Source organism: Stegostoma tigrinum, chromosome 1, assembly GCF_030684315.1.
Source record: "Stegostoma tigrinum isolate sSteTig4 chromosome 1, sSteTig4.hap1, whole genome shotgun sequence".
Lineage (NCBI taxonomy): Eukaryota > Metazoa > Chordata > Chondrichthyes > Orectolobiformes > Stegostomatidae > Stegostoma > Stegostoma tigrinum.
In genome coordinates this window covers 149,762,705-149,780,292 of record NC_081354.1, presented here as the reverse complement: position 1 = coordinate 149,780,292, position 17,588 = coordinate 149,762,705, and the positions used below count along the sequence as shown (strand labels likewise).

Here is a 17,588-nt window from a genome sequence, read left to right as displayed (position 1 = left end):
ATACCTAAAATGTTGTATACACTGAGTTTTATTGTCATATTTTGAACTCAGCACGCGAAGATTTAGTAATATTAATTCCTTTCTAAGATGAAATTCATTTCTGTCTTTATTTTATCAGCAACATGGTAGTAAACGCTTTGGAAAGTAACAAAAACAGAAGTTGCTGGAAAAGCTCAGCAGGTCTGGCAGCATCTGTGAAGAAAAAATCAGTTAACGTTTCAGGTCCAGTGCGGAAGGGTCACCTCACATTAATTCTGATTTTTCCTTCACAGATGCTGCCAGGCCTGCTGAGCTTTACCAACAACTTCTGTCTTTGTTCCTGATTTACAGCATCCACAGTTCTTCAGTTTTTACTTTGGAAAGTAAGTTAGGCAACAGCGACAAGCTACAAAACATGATTACAATGAGGAGCGCTGCTATAAATATTACACACAGGTGTGTGATTTGAAAGGCTAACAGAATGGATGCCATTTGTTTACCAAAGTGAATAGAGTTATCAAAGTGTGAAGCTGGATGAACACAACAGGCCAAGCAGCATCTTAACAGCACAAGAGCTGACGTTCTGCTCCTAAGATGCTGCTTGGCCTGTTGTGTTCATCCAGCTTCACACTTTGTTATCTTGGATTCTCCAGCATCTGCAGTTCCCATTATCTCTGAATAGAGTTATCAGTCTGCTTTTGCCCTTCTGATCTGTTGGTGCAGCGCTTCTGGTCATAAACCATTTTCCTGGATCAGGGATCATTCCGTGTGCAAAGTAGCAAACAGGAGTGTGAATCATTAAAAGAGAAGCTCCTTCAACTGACCACTCTGTTTTCTAAATAAAAACTAAATAAACTGTGGATGCTGTTAATCTCTGCAGATAAAAGCTGCTTTGAATAAATGAAATAAAATGTTTTAACTTGACCCATGCTTGAGTCTGACCTTACATAATTATGACACACAACAGCAGAAATAAAGATGATCAGAAATAAGTATAACGTATGATGGAGATGGAGATTAGAATTAATACTCTAATTGCCCAGCAATAACAAGTGGGATCCAACTGAAATCTGTGTTAGGGTTCTCGACTATCCAGTGTTCTTATCACAGATTCAGATGATGGGACAGAATGCACATCTGAGTTTGCTACGATCTTACAAAATACTCAGAAAGAAGCTGCAAAATGATGTGAATAAGTCAAGTACAGTAAATGTGCAAACATGGCATATGAATTTCACAGTAGGCACGTGCGAGATCATCCATCATGGATCTAGAAAAGGATGAATCAGAGCACTTTGTAAGTGGAAAACAGTTCCTCTCTACCTGCAGTATCTTGTTTTCTTTTTGTATCTAAACTCTTTGGTCACATCACCTTATATGTTCTAAATTTCAGGGCATACAACCCCAGTTTGTGTAATATAATAACTTTACTACATAATTTAACCCTTGGAATTCAGACATAGCAACAATAAATTTACACTGACCCTACACTAACTCAGAATATCCTTCTTTTATGAAGTGAAAATTTGGGAGTGATGAAGCTCTGAAGAGGCTGGTGTGGAGGGAGAGAGGAGGTTCTATGTACTCAAGTGAGAATTCATGCCATGGCAATACATATCCTTGGCTAGATTACAGCTGGAATAGTGACCAGCAATGGGCACCATACTTTAGGAAAGTTACACTGGTCTTAGAGTAAGTGCAGCGTAAGTTTGCCAGGATGATATCTGGATTCTAAGAGTTAAATTAGGTGGTAATATTACACAAACATGAGTTGTATTTCTTGAAATTTAGAAAGTAAAAAGACAAGTTAGTTACATTTTCAAGATGTAAAAGGAAGCCAGATAGCTTAGGTAGAGCAAGACTTCTTCTGATTTGATAGGATGTGATAGCTCATATCAGATGATATTGATGTTAAGTTCCATAATAGATGAAATAGGCACAGTATTTAGTACATAGAATCAAAATTCAACTAACTTCTATTCCAGCTCTTGATACTTACACATGCTCATTACAATCACAGATATGTGTGCCTGCACTCAAACTCAGCAGTTTTTATGTAATGGAGCACGCTTCCTGCAGGGTGACATGCTGCGAGAGGAGTCAATAAGGACACTATGAATTTATACCAATGAGATCACATGCCATGATATGATGATAACCTCATAAGCATATCCCTTCAAGGTGCACCATACATCAGCTGCGAGACATAACATGACGCTTTCTACTGGATGGGGAATGAGTACGTTACCGAAAAGTCAAAGTCAGGCTTTCAGGAATTCTGCATGGAAATGGTACCAAAAATTGTGACATTCTGTTCTGCAAACAGGAGATATGTGTGTTCAATATTAAATGCGAGGTTGATAAGTTTCTCTTCACCAAAGGATTTAACGGATTAACTTCAATATCACAATGAATGTCAGAGGAGGCTCAGAGCGTGAAAGAGCTTGTACCTGTCCATATATTTCTGAGAATCATATTTACACATCTTTCTCCTGTGTGGTGCCTAAAGTTTCACAGTTTGTCCAGTGAGTTCCGAATTTCAGCAACACCACACTAGAGAAGCAGTGATTAAAAACTAGGTGATTCCCACACAAACAGGGAAAGGGACTGAATGAACCTGAGCTATTTGGACACATTCCTTATTTGTCAGGTTCAAACTGGGATTACTGAGTTGCTGTCTTGTCTGCAGTTAGAAGATAGATTGGTCACAACCAAGTGAAAAATTGAGGGAATTCAAACATCAAAATTACTTCCTTGGATAAAACTTGGGTAAAAAAAGAAGAGAAAATATATACAATAAGAAAAAATGCGAAGGAAATTAATGGGACTAAAAACCAACAGGTCCCCTGGACCTGATGGAATGAACAATATGATATTAAAAAGTAGCAACAGAGACAGGCAATGTGCTAGTAGCAATAGTTGCAGAGTTCTTAGATTCTGGATAGGTTCCAAAGAATTGGACAACTGCTAATATTACATGCTTATTCCAAAAGGGAAAGAGACAAAATAGCAAACAATAGGTAAGTTATCTTAATATTTGTTAAGAACATTTAGAAATACATAAAATGATCAAGCTGAGACAGTAGGGCTTCACAAAATGAGCAAATCATGCCTGACAAATTCAGTAAAATTCTTTGAGGTAACCAACGGAATAGATAAAGGGGAATCATTGGATGTATTCTGATTTTCAGATGGCATTTGATAAGGTACCATAAGTTAGATTAATTAGTAAGATAACAGCCCATGGTGTTGAAGTTCATATATTAGAAGATTGACTAATACATCAAAAGAGTTGTGGTAAGGAGGGCATTTTCAGGATGGCACCCTGTATCTAGTGGACTGGCAAAGGATTCAGTACCAGGGCCACAATTATTTGCAGTGTATAGTATTGACTTGGCTGAGGAAAGTGAATACACTGTAGCCAAGTGTGCAAGTGACACAAAAATAGGTGGGGAAGGCAAATGATAAGGACGACACAAAGAATCTGCAGAGGACCAGAGACAGATGAAGCAAATGGGCAAAAGCCTGTCAGATGGAACATAATGTGAGGTTACGCACTTTGTAAGAAAGAACACAGAAGCTGAATATTATAGAAATCCAAAATCATTGCAGTACACAGGGATTTGGCAATTCTTGTGCATCGATCTCAAATAGCTAATATACGAGTTCAGCAGATAACACGGAAGACACATGCACTGATAACCTTAATTTCAAACGGAATGGTGTATAAAAATAGGGAAATTTTGCGAAAACTGTACAAGGTACAGCGAAAAGTGCACAAAGTCGCCATTCACTGGCACCCACTTAGTTAGAGAAGCCAGAATTACAAGATTTTACGGAGCCAGAGGATAGGGAAGAGACAAAGAAAAGGCCAGATCTCAGTCCCAAGTCCCATCTCCACAATGGTGCAGGCACCAGTCCAATCACTAGGGCACCCAGGAGGTCAGGCACTGCCACCGCCATGTGAAAGGCCCTTTGCCCACCTCACCGGCCCTGCTCTCACCACCCACTGCCCCCCCTCACCCACCCCGCTATCACCACCCACTGCCCCCTCCTCACCTGCCCCGCTCTCAACGCCCACTGCCCCCTCACCCGCCCCGCTCTCAACGCCCACTGCCCCCTCACCCGCCCCGCTCTCACCGCCCACTGCCCCCTCACCAGCCCCGCTCTCGCCGCCCACTGCTCCCTCACCCACCGTGCTCTCACCACCCACTGCCCACCTCACCGGCCCTGCTCTCACTACCCACTGCCCCCTCACTGGCCCCGCTCTCACCGCCCACTGCCCCCACACCAGCCTTGCTCTCACTGCCCACTGCCCCCTCACTGGCCCCGCTCTCACCGCCCACTGCCCCCACACCAGCCTTGCTCTCACTGCCCACTGCCCACCTGACCAGCCCCGCTCTCACCACCCACTGCCCCCTCACTGGCCCCGCTCTCACCGCCCACTGCCCCCTCACCAGCCCCAGTCTCACCACCCACTGCCCCCTCACCGGCCCCGCTCTCACCACCCACTGCCCCCTCACCGGCCCCGCTCTCACCGCCCACTGCCCACCTCACCAGCCCTGCTCTCACCGCCCACTGCCCCCTCACCAGCCCTGCTCTCACCACCCACTGCCCACTTCACCGGCCCTGCTCTCACTGCCCACTGCCCCCTCACCGGCCCCGCTCTTACCGCCCACTGCCCACCTCACCCGCCCCACTCTCACCACCCACTGCCCCCTCACCGGCCCCGCTCTCACTGCCCACTGCCCACCTCACCCGCCCCTCTCTCACCGCCCACTGCCCCCTCACCAGCCCCGCTCTTACCGCCCACTGCCCACCTCACCAGCCCTGCTCTCACCGCCCACTGCCCCCTCACCAGCCCTGCTCTCACCGCCCACTGCCCCCTCACCAGCCCTGCTCTCACCGCCCACTGCCCCCTCACCAGCCCTGCTCTCACCGCCCACTGCCCCCTCACCAGCCCTGCTCTCACCACCCACTTCCCCATTGCCCGCCCCTCTCTCACCACCCACTGCCCCCTCACCAGCCCCGCTCTCACCACCCACTGCCCCCTCACCAGCCCTGCTCTCACCGCCCACTGCCCACCTCACCAGCCCTGCTCTCACCGCCCACTGCCCCCTCACCAGCCCTGCTCTCACCACCCACTGCCCCCTCACCAGCCCCGCTCTTACCGCCCACTGCCCACCTCACCCGCCGCACTCTCACCACCCACTGCCCCCTCACCAGCCCTGCTCTCACCACCCACTTCCCCGTTGCCCGCCCCTCTCTCACCACCCACTGCCCACTTCACCGGCCCTGCTCTCACTGCCCACTGCCCCCTCACCGGCCCCGCTCTTACCGCCCACTGCCCACCTCACCCGCCCCACTCTCACCACCCACTGCCCCCTCACCGGCCCCGCTCTCACTGCCCACTGCCCACCTCACCCGCCCCTCTCTCACCGCCCACTGCCCCCTCACCGGCCCCGCTCTTACCGCCCACTGCCCACCTCACCCGCCGCACTCTCACCGCCCACTGCCCCTCTCACCAGCGCCACTCTCAACGCCCAATGCCCACCTCACCCACCCACTGCCTACCTCACCAGCCCCAGTCTCACCACTGAACCAGCCCACTACTGATCTGCCTTCGTTGCGCCAGCCCATGCTCAATTCGCTATTGCTGCAGGACACGCCCCATACATTCAGCTCCCACCATGCAGTTCCCAGTTCTTATCCACTGCCCACTGCCCACCTGACCAGCCCCGCTCTCACCACCCACTGCCCCCTCACCGGCCCCGCTCTCACCGCCCACTGCCCACCTCACCAGCCCCGCTCTCACCACTCACTGCCCCCTCACCGGCCCCGCTCTCACCGCCCACTGCCCCCTCACCTGCCCGGCTCTCACCACCCACTGCCCCCTCACCGGCCCCGCTCTCACCGCCCACTGCCCACCTCACCAGCCCCGCTCTCACCACTCACTGCCCCCTCACCGGCCCCGCTCTCACCGCCCACTGCCCCCTCACCTGCCCGGCTCTCACCGCCCACTGCCCCCTCACCAGCCCCGCTCTCACCACTCACTGCCCCCTCACCGGCCCCGCTCTCACCGCCCACTGCCCACCTCACCAGCCCTGCTCTCACCACCCCTGGGTGAGGTAGTTCATTAAAAATGTAGGGCTTGATGTGAGATTAAATTACTGTAGAGAGGCCAGAGAAGAAGACGAGAAAAAGAAAGGAAAAGGAAAAGGAACTGGTGTGCCAGTTGAGGAGCTGGATGAACACAGCAGGCCAGGCAGCATCAGAGGATCAGGAAAGCTGACGTGTCGAGTCTGGACCCTTCTCCAGAAAAAACCCGGAATGTCAGCTTTCCTACTCCTCTGATGTTGCTTGGCCTGCTGTGTTCATCCAGCTCTACACCTTGTTTTCTCAGATTCTCCAGCATTGGCAGTTCCTACTATCTCTGGTGTGCAGGGTGGAGCTCTGAATGGAGTGTCATACCCTGCTGCCATCTGGACAGCTTCAGGTGGACAGTCCAGTTCCAGGTAAACACACTATCATCGGAGGATTTCACGGAAATTTCACTTGGTTGTTCCCAGGTATTGAGGGAATGTTTTATGATGCGAGGTTGTGTAAGTTCAGTCTTTACTCCTTAGAACACAGAAGAATCAGAAGTGACATTGGTTAAACATGGAAGATTTTTCAGGGACTTGACAATGTAGGCGTGGAAAGGTCAGTTCCCCTTGTGGGAGAATCTCCGTGCAGACAGTATAATGTTGGAATTAGGGTCGCCTTTTTAAAATAGAGAATAGGAGGAAAAAGGGTCTCATCCTGAAACAGCAACTTTCATGCTCCTCTGATGTTAATCGATATCAGCTTTTACTGTCAGTCAATTAAAAAATATTGTTTTTCAGCAAATTCCCTGCGATTTCAACTGTAATTATCACATTTCAGCTAACTTCATGAAATATTATATTCGTGAAATTGTGTTGATTAGTCATTAACCATACCTCGTATTCCACAAGCCCGTGTGCCTATAGGAGTGAACTTCCTCTGAGAATGCTGGATAGCGTCTCTCTTATAAATAATGTGTGGTTGTTGTTTCCCTCTTTGCCTTGAGTTGCCATTGACAGGTTCAATAAGATAGTCTCCGGTGCGTAATCGAAACAAACCGTGCTGCAGAAAAGGACAGATAGAATTTAAATTCAATTGCACATTTTCTGCATTGCTTTGATTCCAAACATAAATATTACATCATAGAACACAGAGCAGTGAAACACAGGAACAGGCCATTCGGTCCACCTTGTCTGCGCAAATCATAATGCTATTCTAAACTAATCCCATCTGCCTCCACATAGCACATGTTCCTACATTCACTATCTCTTCATGTCTAAACACCTTTTAAATGTTGCCATTGTTTCTGCTTCTACCACCTTCCCTGGCAGCATGTTCCAGGCACCTACCAACCTCTGTGTAAAATACTTACCTCACACATGTCCTTTAAACATTCCCCTTCCCACCTGAATCCTATGCAGGCTAATATTTGACATTTTCACCCTGGAAGAAAGACTCCAACTAACGACCCTATCCACACCTCTCATAATTTTATATACTTCTATCAGGTTACCCGTCAGCCTCCAAGGGTCCAGCAAAAAGAATCCAAGTTTGTCCCAACCTCTTCTTATAGCTATGACGCTCCAATCCATGTGACATCCTGGTATCTTTCACATCCTCCCCAAAGCCTGCACATCCTTCCGATAGCATGGTGACCAGAACTGTACATAATACTCCACATGTGGCCTAACTGAAGTTTTATTCAGCTGTAACATGACTTGCCAACTTTTACACTCAATATCTTGCTGAAAAAGATAACTGTGCAATGAGGCTTCTTTCCCATCTTATCCACTTGTGTTGCCAGTTTCAATGAACAATGGGCTAGCACTCAGAGATCTCTCTACGCATCAGTGTTCCTCATGTCCTGTCATTTACTGTATGCTTTCGTCTTGCATTTGACCTCTTAAAATGATTCACCTCACATTAATCCAGGTTAAACTCCATCTGCCATTTCTGCACCCAACCTTCCAAGTGATTTGTATCCTGCTGTACCATTTGACAACTTTCCTCATTATCCACTAATCCATCAATTTTTGTGGTCTACAAACTTACTAACTAGACCAAAATTTTCATTCAAATCATTGTATATACAACAAACAACAATGATCCTTCCAAAACACCACAGCTCACAGACTTTCTGTCCGAAGAACACCCCTCCACAACTACCCTCTGTGTTCTACGACCAAGCTGATTTTGTATTCAACTTACCAACTCGCCATGGATCCATGTGACCCATGTGACTAAATATTCTAGGCCAGCCAACTGAGAGGGACCTTGTCAAATGATTTAGTAAAGTCCATAGAGACAATATCCACTGCCCTACCTTCATCAATCATTTTGTCACTTCCTCAAAAAAAAGTGAGGCAAGACCTCCTCCGCACAAACCCACTCTGACTATCCCTAACACGTTAATTATTTTCCAAATGCGAGTACATCTCTGAGTCTTGTCCCTTGGAATTTTCTCCGACAAGGCTCACTGGCCTATACTTTCCTGAATTGTCTCAATCAAAGGAGCAACGTTGCCTATTCTCCAGTCACAGGGATTTCACCTGTGGTTAAACAGTACTCAGAGGTTTCTGTCAAGGCTTCAACAATATCTTGTGTTGCCTCTTTCAATATCCTGGCATAGGTCCCATCAGACCCTGGGGACTTCTCTATCTTAATTTTTTGAAGACACTCAGCAGCTTCGCCTTCTTAGGACAGAAATGCCCTGGAATATCAACATACCCATCCCTAATCTTACCATCATCTGTGTCCTTTTCTTTGTTGAATACCAACGTGAAGTGTTCGGGAAGGACCTCACCTACATCCTCTGGCTCTATGCATAAACTTCCTCCTTTGCCCTTGTGTGGATCTACCATTTCCCTAGCTACCCTCTTGCTTCCAATATTATGTAAAAGCCTTAGGATTCTTCTTAATTCTACTTGCTAAGGACATTTCACAGCCATTTTTAGCTCTTCTAATTCCTTGTTAAGGTTATTTTCTGCTTCCTTTATATTCCTCAAGGGCTTGTCTGATTTCAGTTTCTGAAACTTTACATATGCTTCCATTTTCTTTTTGACTAAACTCTCACTATCTCTTGTCATCCAGACATCCCGAATCTTGCCATCCTTATCTTTCATCCTCGTAGGAACATAATCACTGCCCTTTAAAAGACTCCCACATGTCAGCTGCCCCCAGTCGAATTCTCCAGTTCTTGCGCAATACTGTTGTAATTAGGGATAGTAAGAACTGCAGATGCTGGAGTCAGAGATAAGACAGTGCGGAGCTGGAGGAACGCAGCAGGCCAGGCAGCATCAGAGGAGCAGGAAAGTTGATGTTTTGGTCGGGACCCTTCTACAGAAATGGGGGAGGGGGAAGGGAGCTCAGAAATAAATAGAGAGGAGGGGTAGGGCTGGGGAAGGTAGGTGGGATGGTGATAGGTGAGTGCAGGTAGGGAGTGGTGGGGATTGGTCAGTGAGGTGGGAGGAGCGGATGGGTGGGTGAGAGGATGGACAGGTTGTGTCAGGTCAAGGAGACAGGAATGAGAGGGAGGGTTGGTCATGGGATGAAGCCAGTGGGGGGGGGGGGGGGGGGGGGGGGTTAGATTTTGAAACCGGTAAAATCCACATTTAGGTCACTGGGTTGTAGGTTTCCAAGGTAGCATATGAGGTGCTGCTCCTCCAGTTTTTGGGTGGCATCATTGTGACACTGGAAGAGGCCCAGGATGGACATGTCATCCAGGGAGCAGGAGGGGGAGTTGAAATGGTTCACGACTGGAAGGCATTGTCGTTTGTCACGAACAGAGCACAGGTGCTGTACAAAGTGGTCTCAAAGCCTCCACTTCGACTCACCGATGTAGAGAAGGCCATATTGGGAGCAGTGGATGCAGTAGATCATGTTGACAGATGTGCAGGTGAACCTCTGTGGAAAAAGAAAGTTTGTTTGGTGCCTTGAATGGAGGCATGGGGCAGGTGTAGGGGCAGGTGCAGCACTTCCTGCAGTTGCAGGGAAAGGTGCCGGAGATGGTATGGCTCATGTAGTGTGTGGAGCGGATGAGGGATTCGCAGAGAAACAGGTCCCTACAAAAGGCAGATAGGGGTGGGGAGGGAAATATCTCTTTGATTGTGGGGTCAGATTATAGGTGGCAGAAGTGGCAGAGAATGATACACTGGATATGGAGGTTAGTGGGGTAATATGTGAGGACAAGTGGGATTCTGTCTTTGTGTTGTGGGGGAGGGGATATGAGGGCAGAGTAAAAGGAAATGCAAGGGGGCATTTTCAACCACCGAAAGGGGGGAGGTTGCGGTCCTTGAAATAAAAGCTCATCTGGGATGTTCAGGAGTGGAACACCCCATCTTGGGAGCAGACATGGTGGAAGAGGAGGAATTGGGAATAGGCGATCACACTCTTGCAGGAAGGTGGGTGACAGGAGGTGTAGTCTAGGTAGCTGTGGGAGTCGGTGGGCTTGAAATAGATGTTGGTTTTGAGGCGGTCACCAGAGAGGGAGGCAGAGAGGTCCACGAAGAGAAGTGATGTATTGGAGATGGTCCAGGTGAACTTGAGGTTGGGGTGAAAGGTGTTAGTAAAGTTGATGAATTGTTCAAGCTCCTCATGGGAGCACAAGGCAGCGCTGATACAGTTATCGATGTAGCAGAGGAAGAAGTCGGCGATACTGCCAGTGTCACAGCAGAACAGCCTGGCCCCAGTTTAGGAATTTCATCTGAGGACCAGTCTTATCCTTATCCATAACCACTATAAAATTTATAGAATTATGAGCACTGTTCTCAAAGTGCTCTCCCACCAAAACTTCAAGCGCCTGGCTAGACTCATTCCCTAATACTAGATTTAGCATGGCCCCTTCCCTTATGGAATGTCTACATATTGTTGCAAGAAGCACTCCTGGTTGCACCGAACAAATTCTCCCCCATCAAAGTCCCTGGCAATAAGGAAGGTCCAGTCAGCATTGGGAAAATTAAAATCACCCAATGACAACAAGATCTTGTGTAAGGTTTAGAGGAAGCAGAATTCTTAAGAATTATCTAGAAGTGCTTTTTAACTCAGTATGTAGATGTTCCATCAAGCGAAGGGATAATCCTAGATATAGTTTCAGGTAATGAAGTTGGGCAGTGGTTGAAGTGTCAGTGCACGAGTATTTTACAGGCAGTGATCATAACTTGGTCAGATGTAAGAGTGTTATGGCAAAGGACAAGCATGTTCCTAAAATCAAAGTTCTAAACTGAGGGAAGGCAATTTTAAAAATAAAAGGGCAGGAAAGAACAATGGTGGGTAAAATAAAGAAAAATTCCAAATTATTTTGTAACTACTTTTAGGATAAAAAGGGTAACCATGGAATAAGTAAGACACATTAAGGACTACAGTGGTAATTTGCGCATGGAGCCAGGGGACATAGATAGGGTTCCAGATAAATATTTTGTGTTGGTGTTCACTAGTGAAGGGGATGATATGGGCACAGAAATCAGGGAGGAGGACTATGATACACTTAAAGAAATTAGCTTGTTAGAGAGAAAATTCTGGGAAGGCTGGCCAGTTTAAGAGGAAATAGCAAGGACCTTGGTAGCAGGTCAAATCAATAAAGTGGTTAAGAAGGCATATGAAATGTATGCCTTTATGATTGGAGTTTAAGAGCAGGGCAGTTATGCTGGAGCTGTGTAAAATTTTGCCACAGCTAGAATAATGTGTGTAGTTCAGGAATTCACATTATGAGGAGGATGTAATTAAACTGGAGAGGGTGTAGAGGAGATTTACCAGGATTTTGCCTGGGCTGGAGGACTTCAGTTAGAAAGAGGGATTGGACAGACTGCAGTTGTTTTCTGTGGAGCAGAGGAGACTGGGTTGGGGGAATGGGGAGGGGACACAGCAGTGGAGGTAGAAATTCTCATGATATTTAAAAAGTATTTCGGTGTATGTCTTGGCATCACAAGTACACAGAGCTACAGGCCAAGAACTGGAAAATGGGGTGAGAATAATGAAAGGTTCTTTTTGGCCAGTGCAGACCTGATGGGCCAAAGGACATTTTTCTGTGCTCCAGACCTCTCTGACTCTACAACTCCATTGCTGAGGCAGTGACACAAACTGGCAAAATGTCACAGGGCTGATATTATATAATTCAACAATAATTTGGAAACAAATATAAAATAATATCCTGTGTGCCACATCACTCTCTGTGGCACTGCAATATTCAATATATGGTGAGATTTCAGAAATAAATACAAAGAAAATTGCAGCATCTGTAACTAAAAACATGATTAATTTGATCTTCTGGAAACCACAAGAAATAACAGCTGATTAACAGATGGCTGCCATTGGGCAACTGAGAAACAGCAAAGCTCCTGAATAGCCAAGTAAATACAACACCACCTCATTTCATGCCAAACTTATCAAACTGAAAGATTCTGTCCTTAGGGTGAGTAATCAGTTAATCAGTGACTGAAATACGGCAGTTAAAACCAAGCTGGCATTTCTGCTGCAAGATTTGTCTGAATGGACATCAGTTAAAGACAGTAGAAAGCTCAACTCTGATAGTTTTCTTACATCTTTTTAGACTTGAGCTATTAGCTTTCAACCATATTTTAAGTTTCAGTACTTTTACAAGAAAAAAAATGCCATTGCTTATATTAGAATTGGAGGTTGTCAAAAATGAACCAATTTGATCTATCGATACAAACGAAAGTAGGCCCATTTCACCAATCCAGTTTATCTTAATGTCAATCACTACCCTCCTCATCGTTCACAATGCTTCTAAGTTTGTGCCATTTGTAAAATGTGTAATTGTGCCCTACATTCCAAAGCTTAGATCATTAATATGGACCAAATAAAACACTGGCCCTCATGTTGAACCCCACAAAAGCCACTGTATCTTTTCTTCCGTTCCGAAAAGTAATTGTTCAGTATTACTCAGTTTCCTGTGATTCAGCCAATTTCAAATCCATCCAACCATTTCTCCTTTTGTCTCATGTGCACTTACGTTGCTGACAAGCCTGTTATCCAGCAGTTCAGCAAACACTTTTTAACTGCATTATCCTCATCAACCCCTCTACTATTCCCCCAAAACACATCAAACGAGTCAATTAATCAACATGTTACTTCAATAGATTCAGGCAGTTTTTCCTTAATTAATGGATATTTGTGCAAATGATTGTTAATTTTCTCCATGGTTATCAATTTCAAAAGCTTTCCCACCACCAAGGGTAAACTGGCTGGCCTGGGGTTTCTGAGATTATCCTTATACCTTTTTTGTACAAAGGATCATGTTGCTGATGCTACAGCGTCACCAAATCTCCAAGGAAGTTTGCAAGATTATTGCCAGTGTTTTGCAACTTTTACCTTAACTTTCCTCAGTATGCTGATATGCATCTAATCTTGCCTGGTAACTTACCAACATCAAGAACTGCAAGTTTTTTTCTGTTACTTCAGGTTTATTAGGTTTGTTGTCACGTGTACTCAAGTTACAAAAGAAGAGGGGTACCATGAAAAGTGTGCAATGTCACCAGCACGTGGTGCCATTATAGCTACCAAGTACGTAGGTATGAAAGAAAAGGGGAAAAACCAAGAAAAAAGCGATAATAAAATGTGAGGCTGGATGAACACAGCAGGCCCAGCAGCATCTCAGGAGCACAAAAGCTGACGTTTCGGGCCTAGACCCTTCATCAGAGAGGGGGATGGGGTGAGGGTTCTGGAATAAATAGGGAGAGAGGGGGAGGCGGACAGAAGGTGGAGAGAAAAGAAGATAGGTGGAGAGAGTATAGGTGGGGAGGTAGGGACGGGATAGGTCAGTCCTGGGAAGACGGACAGGTCAAGGAGGTGGGATGAGGTTGGTAGGTAGGAGATGGAGGTGCGGCTTGGGGTGGGAGGAAGGGATGGGTGAGAGGAAGAACAGGTTAGGGAGGCTGAGACAGGTTGGACTGGTTTTGGGATGCAGATTTGCATAATATAAATTAGGAAAATAAGAAATAAAGCTAAAAAGGTAGACATTACAGTCTTCCTATAATGGCTTCCATGTGGTCTGTCCATACTATTTTCTCTCAGTATTTAACTAATGCAATGTCCCCAGAATATTCTCTTTCACTTTGGCTTTGGCAGCATTTTCTTCCTTAGAAAGTACAGGTTGAAAGAATACATTCACACCTCAGCTAATTCCTTTGTTTTTGAACTATAATTGGTCCTAACCTCCCTTCCTCACACTTTTCCAATTTATGTGTCTACATAGACTTCTAGATTTTCTTTTACGTTGGCTGTCAATCTCTTCTCATACAAATGGCCCCCTCTTGCTTCTATCTTCTATGTTGCTATGACATGTGGAATTGTGATGCTAATGCCATCAGAGAGGTGATTGAGGGAGGAGCAAGACTGGTAGTTCCACATTCCAGAGTATACAATCTTCAGGCAGGAGAGGGGAGGGTGAAAAGGAGGAGCTGGTGTAACAATATTAATTAAATAGTCAGTTATTGCATTAGGGAAGGATGATACCTTGTAAACATCTTCAATTAAGACTTTGTGGGTACACTATATAAATAAAAAGAGGGCCATCACATCACTAGGAGTATACTGTAGACTGTCAAACAGTCAGCAGGGAATAGAGCAGCAGAAATGGAGACAACTCACTGAGGTGTGCAAATGCAATAACAAGGTAATTATGTTAGGAAATTTCAACTTCTCCAATGTTAAGTCAGATAGACACCATGTAAGGGATTTCAGGGCTCAGATTTCTTGAAATGAATTCAGGAGAGCTTTTAAAATAAATATGTGGAAGTTTCAACAAGCAACAGGGCAGTGTTGGACCTAATTCTAGGGAACAAAGCTGACCATGTGTTCAAGGTGGCACTGGGAGAGCATTTTAGCAATAGTGACCACTACACCATAATTTCCCACTTTGTATTCAAGCTGCCACTTGTTGCCCGCTCTCCCAGCATGTCCAAGTGCTTCTGCAGCCTCCCCGCATCCTCAACACTACCTGTCCTTTCACATGTCATTTTGCCACCTGCAGTGAGGAACAGTGCTCTTGACGCCTTCGTCTAGCTTATTAATGTATAATGTGAATAGTTGTGGTCCCAACACTGACTGCCAGGGAACTCCAGTAGTCAGTGACTGCCATCCTGATAAAGATCCCTTTTTCCCCATTCTCTGTTTTAGGCCAGTCACCCAATCCTCTATCCATACCAGTACCCCGTCCCCAACATCAAGGGCTCTATTTAGCAGCTTCTTGAGCAGCACCTTGTCAAAGGCCTTCTGAATAGCCAAACAGATCGTGTCCACTGGCTCTCCTTTGTCTTACTTCTTGTTACCACCTCAAAGAATTCAAACAGATTTGTCAGGCATGGCATCTCCTTTAATGAAGTCATGCTGACTCAGCCCTATTTTCCAGGCTCTTCCGAATACCATGCAATCTCATCCTTAATAATGGACTGTAAAATCTTACCAACAACCAAGGTCAGGCTAACCGGCCCATAGTTTCCTATCTCCTGCCTCTTTCCCTTCTTAATCAGGGACATTATACTGCCCTTCCACTCTCATTTCTTTACAGGAACAGGCTCAAGGGGCTGAGTGGCTGCCTTTTGATCCTAATTCATTTGCATTACTATCCCAGTCTAAGATAGCTGAAGTCTTGTACTAAGCTACTTTGCTTTTTGCACACCTCAGTAATTCCACACATGCTTTTTACCCACTTATAAATCTTTCCCAATTGTTCTGTATAATCAATGCACTAATCTGCACAGTGGCTCAGTGGTAGCGCTCCTGCCTCACACCACCTGGCATCTGGGTTTGATTCCACCCTCAGGCAACTGTCTTTGTGGTGTTTGCACATTCTCCCAGTGTCTGAGTGGGTTTCCTCCGGGAGCTCCAGTTTCCTCCCACAGTCCAAAGATGAGGAGATTGGGTGGATTGGCCATTAGCATCCAGAGGTGTATAGGTTCAATGGATTAGCCAGGGGAAATGCAGGGTTATAGGAACAGGGCAATGGGATTGGTTTGGGTAGGATGGTCTTTGGAGGGTCAGTGTGGATTCGATGGGCCACACTGTAGGGACTCTTAAGATTGTATTCGGCTTTGAGCACTCCTGTCATTGCAGTAGTGGGATTCTATGGTTTTTGAAGGTGAAATGAGTTTTACTTAATTTAAATAAACAGTTCTGTGTTTTCCATATTTAGGATTTTACTTCAGTGTAATGACCTAGGTAGCTCACTGGCTTCTTCATGATTCACACCCATCTTTGTGAGTCACTAATCCCCATGATTTAGGTGAATGTAATACATGATGAATAGTCTTGCATGCAACTTAAATTCCATTTGAGACATGTCCCTTGCTGGTATATTAAATTAGCCCATGCGGGAAATATAAATAGGCTTCACATCATGCAATCACATTTTGCCTTTCAACACTAAAATCAAATATTTCCACATAAAAGGGAGAAAGGACTGGGTACAATTGAGAGCACTCACCTGGAAATTGCAATGTCCTTATTTACTAGAACAATAAAATGCATTTTATCATCTTTTTATTCTTTAAATAAATGGTTCTTGCACACTTCTCTGGTTGCTCTCCATTACTTGCAGGCAACTGGTTGGTGGGGGGGGGGGGCGGGGGCGAGGGGTGAGTGATGGTAGGATAAATGGCTTTCTGCTGCATTAGAGAATGGAGTAAAATATAAAACATTTTGCAGCCATTAAGAATAAAGAAGTTTCCAAAGGAGCATGCAAGTGCTGAAAGTGACATATCCATAATCTCGCCCATGTGGTCCTTGCTAGCTTTCTACTTTTCCGCGAAACCAGATTTATTTCATTTAATAGTAATGCAAATGAATTAGGATCAAAAGGCAGCCACTCAGCCCCTTGCATTAAGCCCTGCCAGTCAATCATCCAAACCGCAGTAAGGTAGTGTTTCACTCCCTCTCAGCTCACACACTGATGTTGGTTAGGAATTCGACTCACTAAATGGAAGCATTCCTGCCTCCGTCTCTTCTACCAAGGAGATTACTATAAATTAACACGTTGCAGTGAAAACATCTGTGTTGCAGCCAGTGAATCCACCTGAGCAAGGTAAGATGGATGTGGTGGGGAAATTAATGGAGATGTAACTTCTGCTGAATGCATTAATTCTGAGAAATTTTGAAATTCTAATTCCAGTCATTGCTTTCCTACAATCATTTGCTCCAAATGGCTCTAGGCACTGGCATCATTTGGGACATGAACAAAATTAGAATAAAAGCCTGGAAATGCTCCGGGCATGAGTGTCTTTTAGCAGTAAAGCAAGGATGGAGGGAAGGTACATAAAATGAAATCAGCCCACTGCATCCCCAGCCACATAGACAGTCATAAGACAGACTGCCAAAATCTGCAGCCCAAATGTAAATAAATATTGATTGGTCAGTCAAGCTTGTTAAAAGCAGATCCCAATATAATCTTGCCTGAGACATAATATGACTTGGAGTGGGCAGGAACGGGTGGCAAGTTTTTTTTAAAATGGTTTTCAAGGCCACCAAGGAGTTGAATTATTGACTTCAGAGGGTCATTACTGGGAGATGGTTCC

The 17,588-nt window shown here is 45.5% G+C and overlaps 1 protein-coding gene across 1 annotated transcript in view; it reads right to left on the bottom strand.

Annotated features, from left to right (window-relative positions):
* The window catches only part of adamts12 (ADAM metallopeptidase with thrombospondin type 1 motif, 12), a 532,086-nt gene that overhangs the window by 398,744 nt on the left and 115,754 nt on the right, over positions 1-17,588 (bottom strand). Inside the window, exon 3 of the mRNA XM_059649383.1 lies at positions 6,960-7,125. Coding sequence (XP_059505366.1) covers positions 6,960-7,125 — 166 coding nt within the window. The remainder of the gene's footprint in view (positions 1-6,959; positions 7,126-17,588) is intronic.